The following is a 19,201-nucleotide window of genomic DNA, read 5'->3' on the forward strand; positions in this document are numbered from 1 at the left end:
GGGTCTTACCAGGAGGAGTGCTAGCCACTCAGGAGAAAAGTAAAATACGCATATGGAGAGAAAGGAGCTTCTGCATCTCACACCTATGGCTGACACTAATGCCTCTCGGCTACACTTAAAAACCAACGCCAGGATGTTGGCGTATAATTTCATCAAACCATATTGCCTCATGTACCACGTGCAGGTCCTCTGGCCCAAATGAGTCCTTACACTCACTCAACACTGTGTCAGTCAGCAAACGCCAACCATGGCCTTCCTTCCCTGCTTGCGCTCGATTTGCAGGGCTGGCGGTCGCTGACCGACACAGTGTGGAGTTAGTGTAGGGACTCAGGGGACTCCCGTCAGGCTCGCTGGTCCCTCTTTTGTTTTAATTTCAGACTCTGTTTCCAAACAGCGGCCAAGAACAGCAAGGATGCCGCACTGGCTATAGCATCTGATGTCACAGACTCGGTCCCAGATCCTCAGCACATTAATCCCCCAGAGTGGCTCATCACAGCAGCATCGGTGAGATTACGCGACATTCCTCCTGACAAGTCATATGTGCCACTATGCTTAAAGGACAGCTATGGCACAAAAGGAAAAAAGCCATTGCTATACTCACCCTGCCAGGTCCATTGCTGTTCGAAATTCCCGCTGACCGCCGGTCCCCGAAGCTCTCATCGTCAGCAGCTTCTACGGCACTTCCTCATTCTTTGGCTGGCAATATTGGATGATTGACAGCTTGCTCAGCTCTGATTGGACAGATTTTGAACAACTAGTCATTTACGATCTTCTATTTGAAGTTATCAGCTTACTTAGTACCCTTCTCCAATCCAAGACAAATTAATCCAGTTTCTTACAAGCTCCGTTTACCTCCATCCTTGCCTAATCATTGGTCTCTCCTCAAGCCACTCATCTTTAACCGATACTCGTAAAATCACTTCCCCCACCCCAGTGTCCAGCACTGAAGACATCTACGAGGTTCAGGAGATCTTGGATGTAAAACATTCGAGAGGCCTACTCACCTTTGCTGGGCAGGCTTCCTGGTGGATTGGGCTCCCTTTAGTGTCAGGCTTCCTGGAGGATTGGGCTCCCTCTAGTGTCAGGCTTCCTGGAGGATTGGGCTCCCTCTAGTGGCAGGCTTCCTGGAGGATTGGGCCCCCTCTAGTGGCAGGCTTCCTGGGGGATTGGGCCGCCTCTAGTGGCAGGCTTCCTGGGGGATTGGGCCGCCTCTAGTGGCAGGCTTCCTGGGGGATTGGGCCCCCTCTAGTGGCAGGCTTCCTGGGGGATTGGGCTCCCTCTAGTGGCAGGCTTCCTGGGGGATTGGGCTCCCTCTAGTGGCAGGCTTCCTGGGGGATTGGGCTCCCTCTAGTGGCAGGCTTCCTGGGGGATTGGGCTCCCTCTAGTGGCAGGCTTCCTGGGGGATTGGGCTAATGGGCTCATGCACATAATGGAGAGGACTACTTATTGTCCATGTTCAGCAGCACAGTATAATGTGAGTGATCCATCATCCTGCTCAGCTTCACTAGCGTATGCTCCCCTGAGACAGGACGCCATAACCTGCTGACCCTGAGACAGGACGCCATAACCTGCTGACCCTGAGACAGGACGCCATAACCTGCTGACCCTGAGATAGGACGCCATAACCTGCTGACCCTGAGACAGGACGCCATACACCTGCTGACCCTGAGATAGGACGCCATACACCTGCTGACCCTGAGATAGGACGCCATAATCCTGCTGACCCTGATATAGGAGGCCATAACCCTGCTGACCCTGATATAGGACACCATAACCTGCTGACCCTGAGATAGGACGCCATAACCTGCTGACCCTGAGATAGGACCCCATAACCTGCTGACCCTGAGATAGGACGCCATACACCTGCTGACCCTGATATAGGACACCATAATCCTGCTGACCCTGATATAGGAGGCCATAACCCTGCTGACCCTGAGACAGGACGCCATAACCTGCTGACCCTGAGATAGGACGCCATAACCTGCTGACCCTGAGATAGGACCCCATAACCTGCTGACCCTGAGATAGGACGCCATAACCTGCTGACCCTGATATAGGACGCCATACACCTGCTGACCCTGAGATAGGACGCCATAACCTGCTGACCCTGAGACAGGACGCCATAATCCTGCTGACCCTGATATAGGACGCCATACACCTGCTGACCCTGAGATAGGACGCCATACACCTGCTGACCCTGATATAGGACGCCATAACCCTGCTGACCCTGAGACAGGATGCCATAACCTGCTGACCCTGAGACAGGACGCCATAACCTGCTGACCCTGATATAGGACGCCATAACCTGCTGACCCTGAGACAGGACGCCATAACCTGCTGACCCTGATATAGGACGCCATAACCTGCTGACCCTGAGATAGGACGCCATAATCCTGCTGACCCTGATATAGGACGCCATACACCTGCTGACCCTGATATAGGACGCCATAATCCTGCTGACCCTGATATAGGACGCCATACACCTGCTGACCCTGATATAGGACGCCATAACCTGCTGACCCTGAGATAGGACGCCATAACCTGCTGACCCTGAGATAGGACGCCATACACCTGCTGACCCTGAGATAGGACGCCATAACCTGCTGACCCTGAGATAGGACGCCATACACCTGCTGACCCTGAGATAGGACGCCATAACCTGCTGACAGTCTCTTTAAACTGCCAGTGGGCGGGGCTGATGCAATGTCACTCACTGCCAGTGGGCGGGGCTGATGCAATGTCACTCACTGCCAGTGGGCGGGGCTGATGCAATGTCACTAACTGCCAGTGGGCGGGGCTGATGCAATGTCACTCAGTGCTAGTGGGCGGGGCTGATGCAATGTCACTCAGTGCTAGTGGGCGGGGCTGATGCAATGTCACTCACTGCCAGTGGGCGGGGCAGTTGATATTACAATAAACGCCAGTGGGTGGGACATCTGCAATGTCAATCATCGCCTGTAGGCGGGGCAGCTTCATAAACAATCAATTCTTGTGAGCAAAGCAAAATGTCAATCACTTGTTGGGGGCAAATCACCTCAATGTCAATTACTACTAGTGGGCGTGGCCATCTCACGATAGTCAACAACCTTCGCTGCTTCTACTAGCCCCTCCCACTACGCCTAGCGCCGCTGTAGTATACGGGCAGGCGGCAGACCGAACACACAATACAAGGTCACGGCTCCGCCTCTGGACACATGTTCGTTGTGGCAAAGGCCCGTTGTCTCCGTGACAAAATGTTCATGTCAATAAAGTTATTGAAAAATGTAATAGGTCCCAACGAGCAGATTGGCGAACGTCGGGGGTCACGTGAGACGTGAGGGCGTGGCTTAGTCAGATGCAAGGCAACAGAACGAGTGGGCGGGGTCTCGGAGAGCGTCACGTGATCCCCTCCTCACGGCGCGGCCGCCATCTTGTTTTGGGATCCTCCGCACACGGAGGAGGGTGCATGACGTGTCGTGACGTAACGAAGACTATCGCGACCGAGGCGACAGGAATTAACCGCCAGAGAGGGAGAGACAGAGGACGGGCCCCTCCGGGAGTCAACGGCCCGACCGCCCGGCAGTGTACGCGGCCCGGGGCCTAGCAGAGCTCAGCCCCGACACACGGACCGAACCCGGACTACGGGGCCACAGGAGACCGGCGGCCAAAAACCGCCCCGTGTGACGGGGGAGCAGGTCGGGCCTAGCGGGGAACCGAATCCAGGGGCCCGGGAGAGCCGCACACCGAGCAGAGACCGGGGCCCCATAGAGAGGCTGCAGGGGGCGCTCCGGATACCGTAGAGAGGCTGCAGGGGGCGCTCCGGATACCATAGAGAGGCTGCAGGGGGCGCTCCGGATACCATAGAGAGGCTGCAGGGGGCGCTCCGGATACCGTAGAGAGGCTGCAGGGGGCGCTCCGGATACCATAGAGAGGCTGCAGGGGGCGCTCCGGATACCATAGAGAGGCTGCAGGGGGCGCTCCGGATACCATAGAGAGGCTGCAGGGGGCGCTCCGGATACCATAGAGAGGCTGCAGGGGGCGCTCCGGATACCATAGAGAGGCTGCAGGGGGCGCTCCGGATACCGTAGAGAGGCTGCAGGGGGCGCTCCGGATACCGTAGAGAGGCTGCAGGGGGCGCTCCGGATACCATAGAGAGGCTGCAGGGGGCGCTCCGGATACCATAGAGAGGCTGCAGGGGGCGCTCCGGATACCTTAGAGAGGTTGCAGGGGGCGCTCCGGATACCATAGAGAGGCTGCAGGGGGCGCTCCGGATACCATAGAGAGGCTGCACCACATCCAGGCTGCAGGGGGCGCTCTATACAGGGGGTCTTACAGAGATTGATCAGAATACAGGGGAGGCTCTATATACATATAGAGAGCGATCACCTCAGACCCTGTATACGCCTTATAGAGGGGTCCTATAGAGAGTCAGTACCACGCACAGGCTGCAGGGGGCGCTCTTACAGACCCTGTATACGTTATATAGAGGGGCCATTACAGACCGGAGAGCACTGTATATACCATAGACATCTGGGGCCTATATGCACGGCAGTCACTTGGGGGCTGCTATACAGGAGGTGTGCGGCTCCCGGCCTGCTATGTGCCTCTCTGTACCCCCAGGGGGCGCTGACAACTAGCAGTATATATATCAAATATATATAGAGCCGGCAGGGGGTTACATGTTTACATTGAGCAGGGGGTTCAGCCATAGCACCCGGGGGAGTGGACACACATATACTCAGCGCTGTATACAGTGTATACTGTAGGCACAGTTCTATATACACGTCTGTAGATCCCAGGGCCCCACAGTTATCCTCAAAGTTCATGCTGCAAGAAGACGACTGAGGAGACCGCAGGGGCCACACCGAGGGCCGAACACTGCCCACAACACCGCATCCTGGAGGAAGGCAAGTGTCACAGCGTGCCGTGTATAGATGTGTGTGTGCTGGGAGGGGGGGCCGTGTATAGATGTATGTGCTGGGAGGGGGGGGGGCGTGTATAGATGTGTGTGCTGGGAGGGGGGGCCGTGTATAGATGTGTGTGCTGGGAGGGGGGGGGGGGGCGTGTATAGATGTGTGTGCTGGGAGGAGGGGGCAGTGTATAGATGTGTGTGCTGGGTGGGGGGGCCGTGTATAGATGTGTGTGCTGGGAGGGGGGGGGGGGTGTGTATAGATGTGTGTGCTGGGAGGGGGGGGGGTGTGTATAGATGTGTGTGCTGGGAGGGGGGGGGGGTGTGTATAGATGTGTGTGCTGGGAGGGGGGGGGGTGTGTATAGATGTGTGTGCTGGGAGGGGGGGGGGCGTGTATAGATGTGTGTGCTGGGAGGGGGGGGGGCGTGTATAGATGTGTGTGCTGGGAGGGGGGGGCGTGTATAGATGTGTGTGCTGGGAGGGGGGGGGCGTGTATAGATGTGTGTGCTGGGAGGGGGGGGGCGTGTATAGATGTGTGTGCTGGGAGGGGGGGGGGCGTGTATAGATGTGTGTGCTGGGAGGGGGGGGGCGTGTATAGATGTGTGTGCTGGGAGGGGGGGCCGTGTATAGATGTGTGTGCTGAGAGAAGGGGGCAGTGTATAGATGTGTGTGCTGAGAGAAGGGGGCAGTGTATAGATGTGTGTGCTGAGAGAAGGGGGCAGTGTATAGATGTGTGTGCTGAGAGAAGGGGGCAGTGTATAGATGTGTGTGCTGAGAGAAGGGGGCAGTGTATAGATGTGTGTGCTGAGAGAAGGGGGCAGTGTATAGATGTGTGTGCGCTGGGAGGGGGGGGGCCGTGTATAGATGTGTGTGTGCTGGGAGGGGGGGCCGTGTATAGATGTGTGTGCTGGGAGGGGGGGGCGTGTATAGATGTGTGTGCTGGGAGGGGAGGGCCGTGTATAGATGTGTGTGCTGGGAGGAGGGGGCAGTGTATAGATGTGTGTGCTGAGAGAAGGGGGCAGTGTATAGATGTGTGTGCTGGGAGGAGGGGGCAGTGTATAGATGTGTGCGCTGGGAGGGGGGGGCCGTGTATAGATGGGAGGGGGGGGGCCGTGTATAGATGTGTGTGCTGGGAGGGGAGGGCCGTGTATAGATGTGTGTGCTGGGAGGAGGGGGCCGTGTATAGATGTGTGTGCTGAGAGAAGGGGGCAGTGTATAGATGTGTGTGCTGGGAGGAGGGGGCAGTGTATAGATGTGTGTGCTGGGAGGAGGGGGCAGTGTATAGATGTGTGTGCTGGGAGGAGGGGGCAGTGTATAGATGTGTGTGCTGGGAGGAGGGGGCAGTGTATAGATGTGTGTGCTGGAAGGAGGGGGCAGTGTATAGATGTGTGTGCTGGGAGGAGGGGGCAGTGTATAGATGTGTGTGCTGGGAGGAGGGGGCAGTGTATAGATGTGTGTGCTGGAAGGAGGGGGCAGTGTATAGATGTGTGTGCTGGGAGGAGGGGGCAGTGTATAGATGTGTGTGCTGGGAGGAGGGGGCAGTGTATAGATGTGTGTGCTGGGAGGAGGGGGCAGTGTATAGATGTGTGTGTGCTGGGAGGGGGGGCCGTGTATAGATGTATGTGCTGGGAGGGGGGGGCGTGTATAGATGTGTGTGCTGGGAGGAGGGGGCAGTGTATAGATGTGTGTGCTGGGAGGAGGGGGCAGTGTATAGATGTGTGTGCTGGGAGGAGGGGGCAGTGTATAGATGTGTGTGCTGGGAGGAGGGGGCAGTGTATAGATGTGTGTGCTGGGAGGAGGGGGCAGTGTATAGATGTGTGTGCTGGGAGGAGGGGGCAGTGTATAGATGTGTGTGCTGGGAGGAGGGGGCAGTGTATAGATGTGTGCGCTGGGAGGAGGGGGCAGTGTATAGATGTGTGCGCTGAGAGAAGGGGGCCATGTATAGATGTGTGCGCTGGGAGGGGGGGCCGTGTATAGATGTGTGCGCTGGGAGGGGGGGGCCGTGTATAGATGTGTGTGTGCTGAATGGTACCAGTTCTATAATATGTCAGTATAGCAATTAATTGGTCATGTTGTCTTTTGTGGAAGTTACATCCTGTATTATACTCCAGAGCTGCACTCACTATTCTGCTGGTGAGGTCACTGTGTACATACATTACATTACTGATCCTGAGTTACATCCTGTATTATACTCCAGAGCTGCACTCACTATTCTGCTGGTGGGGTTACTGTGTACATACATTACTTATCCTATACCAGAGGTCTCAAACTCGCGGCCCTCCAGTTGTTGCCAAACTACAATTCCCATCATACCTGGACAGCCAAAGCTTTAGCTTTGGCTGTCCAGGCATGATGGGAATTGTAGTTTGGCAACAGCTGGAGGGCCACGAGTTTGAGACCCATGTCCTATACTGATCCTGAGTTACATCCTGTATTATGCTCCAGAGCTGCACTCACTATTCTGCTGGTGGGGTTACTGTGTACATACATTACATTACTGATCCTGAGTTACATCCTGTATTATACCCCAGAGCTGCACTCACTATTCTGCTGGTGGGGTCACTGTGTACATACATCACTGATCCTGAGTTACATCCTGTATTATACTCCAGAGCCGCATTCACTATTCTGCTGGTGGGGTCACTGTGTACATACATTACATTACTGATCCTGTATTATACCCCAGAGCTGCACTCACTATTCTGCTGGTGGGGTCACTGTGTACATACATTACATTACTGATCCTGTATTATACCCCAGAGCTGCACTCACTATTCTGCTGGTGAGGTCACTGTGTACATACATTACTGATTCTGAGTTACATCCTGTATTATACTCCAGAGCTGCGCTCACTATTTTGCTACTATCACCCACCACAGATTTCGACGTTGCAGGAACTTCTCTGTGCATATTCCTCAGTGTGAACGCCACCCCCCTCCCCCGCCCTCCAGCTGATGATTGACAGCTAACTGCCTATACACAGCATGGATAGATAACTGTCAATCTAAATTGTGCTGCGAGTCTGTCACTACATACTCGCAGCTGTCTGAACCACCGCTGCGTGTATGTAATTTTGCCGGCCTCTTAACCCCTTTGGCTCCCGCCCCGCTGTGTCTGTATATACGTTACCTGTCCTCGCTGCACGGGGTTCCGCTGTCCTGCTCTCCTGTCCGACCAATCAGTGGCTGCGGCTGGGCAACACACTGATTGGCCGGGAGGGAGAGCAGGAGGCTGGGACCCCGTGCAGCGAGGACAGGTAACGTATATACAGACACAGCAGAGCGGGAGCCGAAGGGGTTAAGGGGCCGGCAGAATTACATACACGCAGCGGTGGTTCAGTATGTGAGTATGTAGTGACAGGGAACTGCCAGGACCTGAAAGACTCATTGTGAGTCTGTACGTGTGGACAGACCCTTAAGAGGTTTTCCGCTCAGACATAACTTCTGATATGTTGCTGCCCATGGTGAGACTGACAATTCCTTCCATACTTGTTATTATCTATTCAGTCTCCTTCCCCCAGTTCTCAGCTGCTTCTTTCTGCTGAAAACACAAAAATCTGTGTGAGCTTGTCTCCTCCTCCCCCCTCCCTTCTGAGACAGCTGATGTAAACAAGTCCCTGGCAGGCTGTATCTGCAACATTGTAGCTTCTTTGTAATGCTGGGAGGGTTAGGCCCCATTCACACCTCAGGAGGCCTCAGATGGTATCAGGAAAGTATCAGGGTTTCCTGACAGTGATCCGTTTTTACCTTCAGTACTGTAGTGTGGTGCAGAGGACGGGGGGGGGGGGGGGGGTTGATAGCCAGACGTGAGTGAGCCGGTAGCGGGCGGCCTGGAGGTGAGTTCCCAGCGGGGGGTGGGTGCGAGTGCACTGCACTCTGCCCTTTAGTGCAGGGCAGAGTGCAGCTGTGAGGTCCAGGGGTGGACTTGGGGGATCGGCCCGCGGGCAGCCCTGTGCTCAGGTCCGTGGTCTCTCAACCGATCTGGAGTCTCGGGCACATTTTTCTGATGTACATCAGAAAAGTGCCTGTGATTCCGGCGCTCCTATAGACTTCTATGGGGGTGTCCAGGCTGGAATTCTGGACAAAAATAGGACTGGTTCTAAAAAATCTGGAAGGGTGTCCGTGACTAATGCAACTCTATGGGTCTGGAAATCCGTCCTGATAGGAAATCCGGGTGGTTTTTCCGGCAGCGTGAAGGGAGCCTTATTCTGGGGTCAAGTTGCTGATGAACTCACTAATTATCCCTCACAGCATTACAAGAAGCTACAATGTTGCAGATACAGCCAGCCAGGGACCTGCTCACATCAGATGCCTCAGAAGGGGGAAGGGGAGACAGAGAAAGAGAGGCTTAGGTTGTGTTCACACGTCCCGTAAAGTTGTCGGCAGTTGCAGTCCAGCTTAGAGCTCATTGGTTTATGTTGGGGTAGTCATACAGTCTGTAATCTGTTCCAGTCCTAGTGTGGACTGTGAGTGCAGTATGGATTACCCATAGAAGTCTATGGGAGCTCATCTAAGCTGACTGGAACTGCTCACATTATACGGCTGATTTTCCACAGATCACAGAGAAAATAGCGACAGAGGCTTCATCCAGCAGAAAGCAGCAGCTGAGAACTGGGTGAAGGAGACTGAAGAGATAACAGGGATGGAAGGAAGTGTTAAGGCCCTATTACACCAAAAGATGCCTGACAGATTGTCTTAGAGATTTTTTCAGCCAAAGCCAGGTATAGATTTGAAAAGAGGAGAAATCTCAGTCTTATCTTTATGACCTGTTCTCTACTTATAGTGTGTTCCTAATTTTGGCTAAAAAAAAATCTGTAAGAGAGTCTGTCAGGGCAGCAACATATCACAAGTTATGAGTGGAATCCCCCTTTAATAACACACAGCATATTCTGACACATCTGTAACATTATAAGATTGGCCACTAGGTGTCGCTTCCTGTTATTGATGAATGCAGGTCAGTAATTATAGCAACTTTGACCCTGACCACAAGGTGAGGACGGGAGGTTAGAAAGCTCTGCTCCTCTGCTGTCTCTCACAGTGCAGGGAAAGAGCGACAGAGGGGGGGAGCCATCGAGAGACTGGTCAACAGAGAGAGAGAGCAGCATAGAGACTGGGCAACAGAGAGACTGAGCAAGAGAGAGTGCAACGGAGAGACTGAGCAACAGAGAGACTGAGCCACAGAGAGAGAGCAACAGAGCGAGCAACGGAGAGACTAAGCAACAGAGAGAGTGAGCCACAGAGAGAGTGAGCCACAGAGAGAGTGAGCCACAGAGAGAGTGAGCCACAGAGAGAGTGAGCCACAGAGAGAGTGAGCCACAGAGAGAGTGAGCCACAGGGAGAGTGAGCCACAGGGAGAGTGAGCCACAGGGAGAGTGAGCCACAGGGAGAGTGAGCATCGGAGAGAGTGAGCCGCGGGGAGAGTGAGCCGCGGAGCGAGTGAGCCGCGGAGCGAGTGGGCAGCGGAGCGAGTGGGCAGCGGAGCGAGTGGGCAGCGGAGCGAGTGGGCAGCGGAGAGAGCAACAGATAGAGCAACGGAGAGACTGAGCAACAGAGAGCAATGGAGAGACAGAGACTGGGCAACACAGAAAGAGAGCAACGTAGAGAGAGCACAACTGACAGACTGAGCAACAGACGGAGTGAGAGTGCAACGGAGACAGAGCGAGAAGTGGAAAGGGAGAGAGTGAGAGCAATGGAGAGACTGGGCAACAGAGAGCGCACAATGAAGAGACTAAGCAACAGAGACATACAGAGCGAGCAATAAAGAGAGAGAACAACTGAGAGAGCGAGCAACAGCAACATAAAGAGCAATTGCGACATAGAGAGCAAGCGACAGAGAGAGAGCAAGAGAGGCGCCAGCTCCTGCACTGCTGCTGTATACTGTGTGGGTGATTGGCAGTCAGTGATGTCTCTATCCGGGATTGGTGCCGATCTTTGTATAATAACTTCCTTTTTGTTACCATGAATTTGCGGTTATAGATTACAGCCACTTACTACGCTGCCAGGATGCCGCTATCTGTGACCGCTGCGGTGTCAGCCAGAACGCCGTCATCCAGCCAGAAATCCCCTAACTGGTCTTGATTTTGCAAAAAAAAAAAAAAAAAAAAAAAAAAAGAAGAGGACTCAATTTTAGTAAGAATTGTGCCATTCGCTAAAAATTTGCATATTTTTCCCCACAATTTTGGCAACTTTGCATTAAAAAAAAAAACATGTAAACCCCCCCACCCCCCCCAAAGCATCCATAGATTTATATTAAAATAGACTTAGACTAAAATAGGATGTTATAGTCATCCACACAGTGTATAGGGTAAGTGCTGCTGCCTCTCTCCCCTGCTCTCCCCCCCCCCCTTCTCCAGTGCTCTATTGCTCCCCCCACCCCCTCTCTGTTGCTCTGTCACTCTCCCCACCCTTCCTGCGTGGCTCTTCCCCCCCCCCCCCCCCCCTTCTCCATCTCTCTCTCCCCTCTTCTCCGCTGCTCTCTCCGTGGGTCCCCCCCCCATCATCCGTGCCTCTCTATCCTTCACCGTCGCGCTCCCCCCCCCCTCCGTCGCTATTTCCCCCCCTCCCCGTGGTCCCCCCCCCCACGTTGCTCTCCCGCTTTCTCTGTGGCTCTCTCCCTTCCCCTCACAGTCGTGCTCTCTCTCTCCGTCACGCTCTCTCTCCGTCACGCTCTCTCTCCCTTCCCCTCTCCGTCGCGTTCTTTGCCTCTCCGTCGCGCTCTCTCTCCCTTACCCTCTCCGTCGCGCTCTCTCTCTTACCCTCTCCGTCGCGCTCTCTCTCTTACCCTCTCCGTCGCGCTCTCTCCCTTACCCTCTCCGTCGCGCTCTCTCTCTCTCCCTTACCCTCTCCGTCGCGCTCTCTCTCTCCCTTACCCTCTCCGTCGCGCTCTCTCTCTCCCTTACCCTCTCCGTCGCGCTCTCTCTCTCCCTTACCCTCTCCGTCGCGCTCTCTCTCTCTCCCTTACCCTCTCCGTCGCGCTCTCTCTCTCTCTTACCCTCTCCGTCGCGCTCTCTCTCTCTCCCTTACCCTCTCCGTCGCGCTCTCTCTCTCTCTTACCCTCTCCGTCGCACTCTCTCTCTCTCCCTTACCCTCTCCGTCGCGCTCTCTCTCTCTCTCTCCCTTACCCTCTCCGTCGCGCTCTCCCTTACCCTCTCCGTCGCGCTCTCTCTCTCCCTTACCCTCTCCGTCGCGCTCTCTCTCTCTCTCTCCCTTACCCTCTCCGTCGCGCTCTCTCTCTCCCTTACCCTCTCCGTCGCGCTCTCTCTCTCCCTTACCCTCTCCGTCGCGCTCTCTCTCTCCCTTACCCTCTCCGTCGCGCTCTCTCTCTCTCCCTTATCCTCTGTCGCGCTCTCTCTCTCTCTCTCTCCCTTACCCTCTCTGTCGCGCTCTCTCTCTCCCTTACACTTTCCGTCGCGCTCTCTCTCTCTCTCTTAACAGTGACACCTAGTGGCCAATCCTATAGCTTTGAATTTCACATAGAAAAGTACTCCCCCCCCCCCCCACCACCACCACCACCACCACCAAATGAGGTGAATAGCAGACATGTCAGATATTGCGCTCTTTCAGAATATGCGTATTTAAAGGGCTTTTCCAAAAATTCCACAGGATAAGGGGACAAGTATGAGATTGGGATGGTGCAGCCTCTGTTTCTCTCTGGGATCTCTAGATTGGTGCCCGAATGGAGCTGGGGATCGGTGTGTGACCCGCTGCTCCATTCATTCTCTATGGAGCCGAGTGCTCTTCTCTGTATCTAGGCAGAGCTGGGAATCTACCAATTTGCTTAGTGAATTCTCCCTCCCTCGGTTTCTTCCTGTGCACCGTCTTGCTCTATGCTGCCGTGGAGGTGGACGCAGGGCCCGCATTGGAACAATGTCGTAGCCCTCTGGGTGATCCCGCCGGTGCAGAGAGCCGGCCAAAGTGCACAGGAAGAAAGCGACACCAAAAATGGACCGCGCCACCAGGATCTCCTCAGGTAGTGTAATGCTCAATTGGCTTTAAAGGGGTTATCCAGCGCTACAAAAACATGGCCACTTCTCCCCCTCTCTTGTCTCCAGTTCAGGTCTGGTTTGCAATTAAGCTTCATTTACTTCAATGAGTTTGAAACCCCACCCAATCTGAAGACAAGAAAGGGGAAAAGTGGCCGTGTTTTTTTAGCGCTGGATAACCTCTTTAACCCTTTCCTTGGTTATAACAGTCCCCCTTAGGTGGGGCTGGTCTCTGTCCGGCGTCCTCCCCGTGTTCTCTGTGCTTTTGCCTTTCTTCTGACTGTTGCTGTTTCTCCCACATCAGGTCCAGCCGGAAGTTTCATCCCATGAACAGAGATCGCTGACGGAACATTCCAGACACAGGTACATTTACGGGGGGGTGGAGCCTGATACAGGCTTTGGGCGGGGCCGTACAATAATCACCCAGCTCTCCTGGGCACAGATAAGAAATGCTCACGGGGGGTCACCCAGCTCTCCTGGGCACAGATAAGAGGCGCTCGGGGGGGGGGGGGGGTCACCCAGCCCTCATGGAGACAGGTAGGAGGCGCTCATGGTTAGTCACCCAGCCCTCCTGAGCACAGATAAGAGGCACTCATGGGGGGTCACCCAGCTCTCCTGGGGACAGATAGGAGGCGCTCTAGTCTTATCCCTGCTGTTGTCATGCAGGTACCTTTACTTCTGGACACAGATAAGAGGTGCTCATGGGGGGGGTCACCCAGCGCTCCTGGGGACAGATAGGAGGTGCTCATGGGGGGGGTCACCCAGCGCTCCTGGGGACAGATAGGAGGTGCTCATGGGGGGGGTCACCCAGCTCTCCTGGGGACAGATAGGAGGCGCTCTAGTCTTGCTTATCCCTGCTGTTGTCTTGCAGGTACCTTTACTTCTGGACACAGATAAGAGGTGCTCATGGGGGGGGTCACCCAGCGCTCCTGGGGACAGATAGGAGGTGCTCATGGGGGGTTACCCAACGCTCCTGGGGACAGATAAGAGGTGCTCATGGGGGGGGGTCACCCAGCTCTCCTGGGGACAGATAGGAGGCGCTCTAGTCTTGCTTATCCCTGCTGTTGTCTTGCAGGTACCTTTACTTCACATCATGGCTGCTGAAACACTAAACTTTGGGCCAGAATGGTGAGTGGTGACGGCTGATTGGTGGGGCACACAGGAGATGAGCGCCCCCGGCTGTGACATATGGTAACGCAGTGTCTGTTTTCCACCCTCAGGCTTCGTGCACTATCCAGTGGGGGTTCCGTTGCTTCCCCTCCTCCCTCCCCCGCTATGCCAAAGTATAAACTGGCGGAGTATCGCTATGGACGAGAGGAGATGTTGGCACTTTATATAAAAGAGAACAAGGTGGGTACCACAAGCTGAGAGTGCTGTGCCCTTCCATCCATTCTCTCCCCCCGGGTCATGTGACTGAGGTTCTCCATCCTCTTTTCTGCAGGTCCCAGAGGAAATGCAAGACAAGGAGTTTGCTGTGATCCTGAATGAGGAGCCACTGCAGCCCCTCGCTTTACTGCCGCTCACAGAGGAGGAGCAGGTATGGCCGCCACACGAGGTTGGTATAGTAAACCCCGCCCCCATCTTTTTTCACCCTTCCCCCTCTCTCTCGCCTGGCCCTTCCCCCTCTCTCTCTTTTTCTCGTCTGGCCCTTCCCTCTCTTTCTCTCGTCTGGCCCTTCCCCCCCCCCCCCCTTCTCTCTCTCTCGCCTGGCCCTTCTCTCTCTCTCGCCTGGCCCTTCTCTCTCTCTCTCGCCTGGCCCTTCTCTCTCTCTCTCGCCTGGCCCTTCTCTCTCTCTCTCGCCTGGCCCTTCTCTCTCTCTCTTCTCGCCTGGCCCTTCTCTCATCATCTCCTCGCCATGGCCCTTCTCTCTCTCTCATCGCCCTTGCTCTCTCTCTCTCTCTTCTCTCTCTCTCTCTCTCGCCGTCTTCTCTCTCTCTCTCTCGCCTGGCCCTTCTCTCTCTCTCGCCCTTCTCTCTCTCTCTCTCTCTCTCTCGCCCTTCTCTCTCTCTCTCTCTCGCCCTTCTCTCTCTCTCTCTCTCTGCCCTTCTCTCTCTCTCTCTCGCCCTTCTCTCTCTCTCTCTCTCGCCCTTCTCTCTCTCTCTCTCTCTCTCTCGCCAGCCCCTGCCTCTCTCTCTCTCTCCTCGCCCTTCTCTCTCTCTCTCTCTCTCGTACTCGCCCTTCTCGTCTCTCTCTCTCTCTCTCTCGCCCTTCTCTCTCTCCTCTCTCTCTCTCTCAGCCCTTCTCTCTCTCTCTCTCTCTCTCGTCTCTCCTCTCTCTCTCTCTCTCCTCTCTCTCTCTCAGCCCTTCTCCTCTCTCTCTCTCGCGCCTTCTCTCTCTCTCTCTCTCTCTCGCCCTTCTCTCTCTCTCTCTCTCGCCCTTCTCTCTCTCTCTCTCTCTCTCGCCCTTCTCTCTCTCTCTCTCTCGCCCTTCTCTCTCTCTCTCTCTCTCTCTCTCGCCCTTCTCTCTCTCTCTCTCTCTCTCTCTCTCTCTCTCGCCCTTCTCTCTCTCTCTCTCTCTCTCTCTCGCCCTTCTCTCTCTCTCTCTCTCTCTCTCTCGCCCTTCTCTCTCTCTCTCTCTCTCTCTCATCTCTCTTCGCCCCTTCTCTCTCTCTCTCTCTCTCTCTCTCGCCCTTCTCTCTCTCTCTCTCTCTCTCTCCCTTCTCTCTCTCTCTCTCTCTCTCTCTCTCTCTCGCCCTTCTCTCTCTCTCTCTCTCTCTCTCTCTCGCCCTTCTCTCTCTCTCTCTCTCTCTCTCGCCCTTCTCTCTCTCTCTCGCCCTTCTCTCTCTCGCCCTTCTCTCTCTCTCTCTCTCGCCCTTCTCTCTCTCTCTCGCCCTTCTCTCTCTCGCTTTTCTCTCTCTCTCTCTCGCCCTTCTCTCTCTCGCCCTTCTCTCTCTCTCTTTCTCGCCCTTCTCTCTCTCTCTCGCCCTTCTCTCTCTCTCTCTCTCTAGCCCTTCTCTCTCTCTCTCTCTCTCTCTCTCTCTCTAGCCCTTCTCTCTCTCTCTCTCTCTCTCTCTCTAGCCCTTCTCTCTCTCTCTCTCTCTCTCTCTAGCCCTTCTCTCTCTCTCTCTCTCTCTCTCTCTAGCCTCTCTCTCTCTCTCTCTCTCTAGCCCCTCTCTCTCTCTCTCTCTCTCTCGCCCTTCTCTCTCTCTCTCTCTCGCCCTTCTCTCTCTCTCTCTCTCTCTCTTCTCTCTCTCTCTCTCGCCCTTCTCTCTCTCTCGCCCTTCTCTCTCTCTCTCTCTCTCTCTCTCTCTCTCTCTCTCTCTCTCTCGCCCTTCTCTCTCTCTCTCTCTCTCTCTCTCTTGCCCTTCTCTCTCTCATCTCTCTCTCTCTCTCCTCTCGCTCGCGTCTCTCTCTCTCTCTCTCTCTCTCTCTCTCTTTCTCTCTTGCCTGGCCTCTCTCTCTCTCTCTCTCTCTCTCTCATCTCTCTCTCTCGGCCCTTTTTCCTTCTCTCTCTCGCCTGGCGCCTTCTCTCGCTCTCTCTCTCTCTCTCTCCGTCCGTCTCGTCCTGCTCTCTCTCGCCTGGCCCTTCTCTCTCGCATCTCTCTTCAATCTCTATCATTCGTCGCTCTCTCCGCTCCATCTCTCTCTCGTCTCTCCTCTCTTCTCTCTCTCTCTCTCTCTCTCTCTCCTGGCCCTTCTCTCTCTCTCTCGCCTGGCCCTTCTCTCTCGCTCTCTCGCCTGGCCCTTCTCTCTCGCTCTCTCGCCTGGCCCTTCTCTCTCTCTCTCGCCTGGCCCTTCTCTCTCTCTCTCTCTCTCTCGCCTGGCCCTTCTCTCTCGCTCTCGCTCTCTCTCTCTCTCTCTCTCTCTCTCGCCTGGCCCTTCTCTCTCGCTCTCTCGCCTGGCCCTTCTCTCTCTCTCTCGCTCTCTCGCCTGGCCCTTCTCTCTCTCTCTCGCCTGGCCCTTCTCTCTCTCTCTCTCTCTCTCGCTCTCTCGCCTGGCCCTTCTCTCTTTCTCGCCTGGCCCTTCTCTCTCTCTCTCTCTCTCTCTCTCGCTCTCTCTTTCTCGCCTGGCCCTTCTCTCTCTTTCTCGCCTGGCCCTTCTCTCTCTCTCTCTCTCTCTCTCGCTCTCGCTCGCTCTCTCTCGCTCTCTCTTTCTCGCCTGGCCCTTCTCTCTCTTTCTCGCCTGGCCCTTCTCTCTCTCTCGCCTGGCCCTTCTCTCTCTCTCTCTCGCCTGGCCCTTCTCTCTCTCTCTCGCCTGGCCCTTCTCTCTCTCTCTCGCCTGGCCCTTCTCTCTCTCTCTCGCCTGGCCCTTCTCTCTCTCTCTCTCGCCTGGCCCTTCTCTCTCTCTCTCGCCTGGCCCTTCTCTCTCTCTCGCCTGGCCCTTCTCTCTCTCTCTCGCCTGGCCCTTCTCTCTTTCTCGCCTGGCCCTTCTCTCTCTCTCTCTCTCTCGCCTGGCCCTTCTCTCTCTCTCTCGCCTGGCCCTTCTCTCTCTCTCTCTCGCCTGGCCCTTCTCTCTCTCTCTCTCGCCTGGCCCTTCTCTCTCTCTCTCTCGCCTGGCCCTTCTCTCTCTCTCTCTCGCCTGGCCCTTCTCTCTCTCTCTCGCCTGGCCCTTCTCTCTCTCTCTCGCCTGGCCCTTCTCTCTCTCTCTCTCGCCTGGCCCTTCTCTCTTTCTCGCCTGGCCCTTCTCTCTCTCTCTCTCTCTCGCCTGGCCCTTCTCTCTCTCTCTCGCCTGGCCCTTCTCTCTCTCTCTCGCCTGGCCCTTCTCTCTCTCTCTCGCCTGGCCCTTCTCTCTCTCTCTCGCCTGGCCCTTCTCTCTCTCTCTCGCCTGGCCCTTCTCTCTCTCTCTCTCTCGCCTGGCCCTTCTCCCCCTCTCTCTCTCTCGCCTGGCCCTTCTCTCTCTCTCTCGCCTGGCCCTTCTCTCTCTCTCTCGCCTGGCCCTTCTCTCTCTCTCTCTCTCTCTCGCCTGGCCCTCTCTCTCTCTCTCTCGCCGGGACGTTCTCTCTCTCTCTCTCGCCTGGCCCTTCTCTCTCTCTCTCGCCTGGCCCTTCTCTCTCTCTCTCTCGCCTGGCCCTTCTCTCTCTCTCTCGCCTGGCCCTTCTCTCTCTCTCTCTCGCTCTCTCTCTCTCTCACTCTCTCGCCTGGCCCTTCTCTCTTTCTCGCCTGGCCCTTCTCTCTCTCTCTCTCTCTCTCTCGCCCTTCTCTCTCTCTCTCTCTCTTTCTCGCCTGGCCCTTCTCTCTTTCTCGCCTGGCCCTTCTCTCTCTCTCTCTCTCTCTCTCTCTTTCTCGCCTGGCCCTTCTCTCTCTCTCTTTCTCGCCTGGCCCTTCTCTCTCTCTCGCCTGGCCCTTCTCTCTCTCTCTCTCTCTCGCCTGGCCCTTCTCTCTCTCTCGCCTGGCCCTTCTCTCTCTCTCTCTCTCTCTCTCTCTCTCGCCTGGCCCTTCTCTCTCTCTCGCCTGGCCCTTCTCTCTCTCTCTCTCTCTCTCTCTCTCGCCTGGCCCTTCTCTCTCTCTCTCTCTCGCCTGGCCCTTCTCTCTCTCTCTCTCTCTCGCCCTTCTCTCTCTCTCTCTCTCTCTCTCTCTCTCTCTCTCTCTCTCGCCCTTCTCTCTCTCTCTCTCTCTCGCCTGGCCCTTCTCTCTCTCTCTCTCTCTCTCTCTCTCTCTCTCTCTCACCTGGCCCTTCTCTCTCTCGCTCTCTTGCCTGGCCCTTCTCTCTCTCTCTCGCCTGGCCCTTCTCTCTCTCTCTCGCCTGGCCCTTCTCTCTCTCTCTCGCTCTCTCGCCTGGCCCTTCTCTCTCTCTCTCTCGCTCTCTCTCTCTCTCACTCTCTCGCCTGGCCCTTCTCTCTTTCTCGCCTGGCCCTTCTCTCTCTCTCTCTCTCTCTCTCTCTCTCTCTCTCTCTCTCTCTCTTTCTCGCCTGGCCCTTCTCTCTCTCTCTCTCTCTCTCTCTCGCCTGGCCCTTCTCTCTCTCTCTCGCCTGGCCCTTCTCTCTCTCTCTCTCTCTCGCCTGGCCCTTCTCTCTCTCTCTCGCCTGGCCCTTCTCTCTCTCTCTCGCCTGGCCCTTCTCTCTCTCTCGCCTGGCCCTTCTCTCTCTCTCTCTCGCCTGGCCCTTCTCTCTCTCTCTCTCTCTCGCCTGACCCTTCTCTCTCTCTCGCCTGGCCCTTCTCTCTCTCTCTCTCTCGCCTGGCCCTTCTCTCTCTCTCTCTCTCGCCTGGCCCTTCTCTCTCTCTCGCCTGGCCTTCTCTCTCTCTCCTCGCCTGGCCCCTTCTCTCTCTCTCTCTCTCTCTCTCTCTCTCTCGCCTGTCTCCTCTCTCTCTCTCTCTCTCTCTCTCTCTCTCCTCTCTCTCTCTCTCGCCTGGCCCTTCTCTCTCTCTCTCTCTCTCTCTCTTTCTCGCCTGGCC

The 19,201-nt window shown here is 55.7% G+C and overlaps 2 protein-coding genes across 3 annotated transcripts in view; one reads left to right on the plus strand and one right to left on the minus strand.

Moving 5' to 3' along the window:
* The first annotated feature begins 3,359 nt into the window (after positions 1-3,359).
* GIGYF1 (GRB10 interacting GYF protein 1) overlaps positions 3,360-19,201 on the plus strand; it is a 43,252-nt gene continuing 27,410 nt past the window's right edge. For both annotated transcript variants that reach the window (XM_069950088.1, XM_069950095.1), the window contains exons 1-5: positions 3,360-4,886; positions 13,175-13,233; positions 13,946-13,998; positions 14,091-14,220; positions 14,312-14,407. In XM_069950088.1, the coding sequence (XP_069806189.1) occupies positions 13,964-13,998; positions 14,091-14,220; positions 14,312-14,407 (261 nt within the window). In that variant the 5' untranslated portion in view covers positions 3,360-4,886; positions 13,175-13,233; positions 13,946-13,963. The remainder of the gene's footprint in view (positions 4,887-13,174; positions 13,234-13,945; positions 13,999-14,090; positions 14,221-14,311; positions 14,408-19,201) is intronic.
* On the minus strand, positions 16,259-18,725 carry LOC138771155 (octapeptide-repeat protein T2-like; the record flags this gene model as incomplete). Its single annotated transcript, XM_069950675.1, has 4 exons — positions 16,259-16,399; positions 16,610-16,675; positions 18,339-18,498; positions 18,589-18,725. Coding segments are annotated over 4 exons (504 nt in total), but the record flags the coding sequence as incomplete, so codon positions are not given.

This window comes from Dendropsophus ebraccatus, chromosome 1 (genome assembly GCF_027789765.1).
Source record: "Dendropsophus ebraccatus isolate aDenEbr1 chromosome 1, aDenEbr1.pat, whole genome shotgun sequence".
Taxonomy (NCBI): Eukaryota; Metazoa; Chordata; class Amphibia; order Anura; family Hylidae; genus Dendropsophus; species Dendropsophus ebraccatus.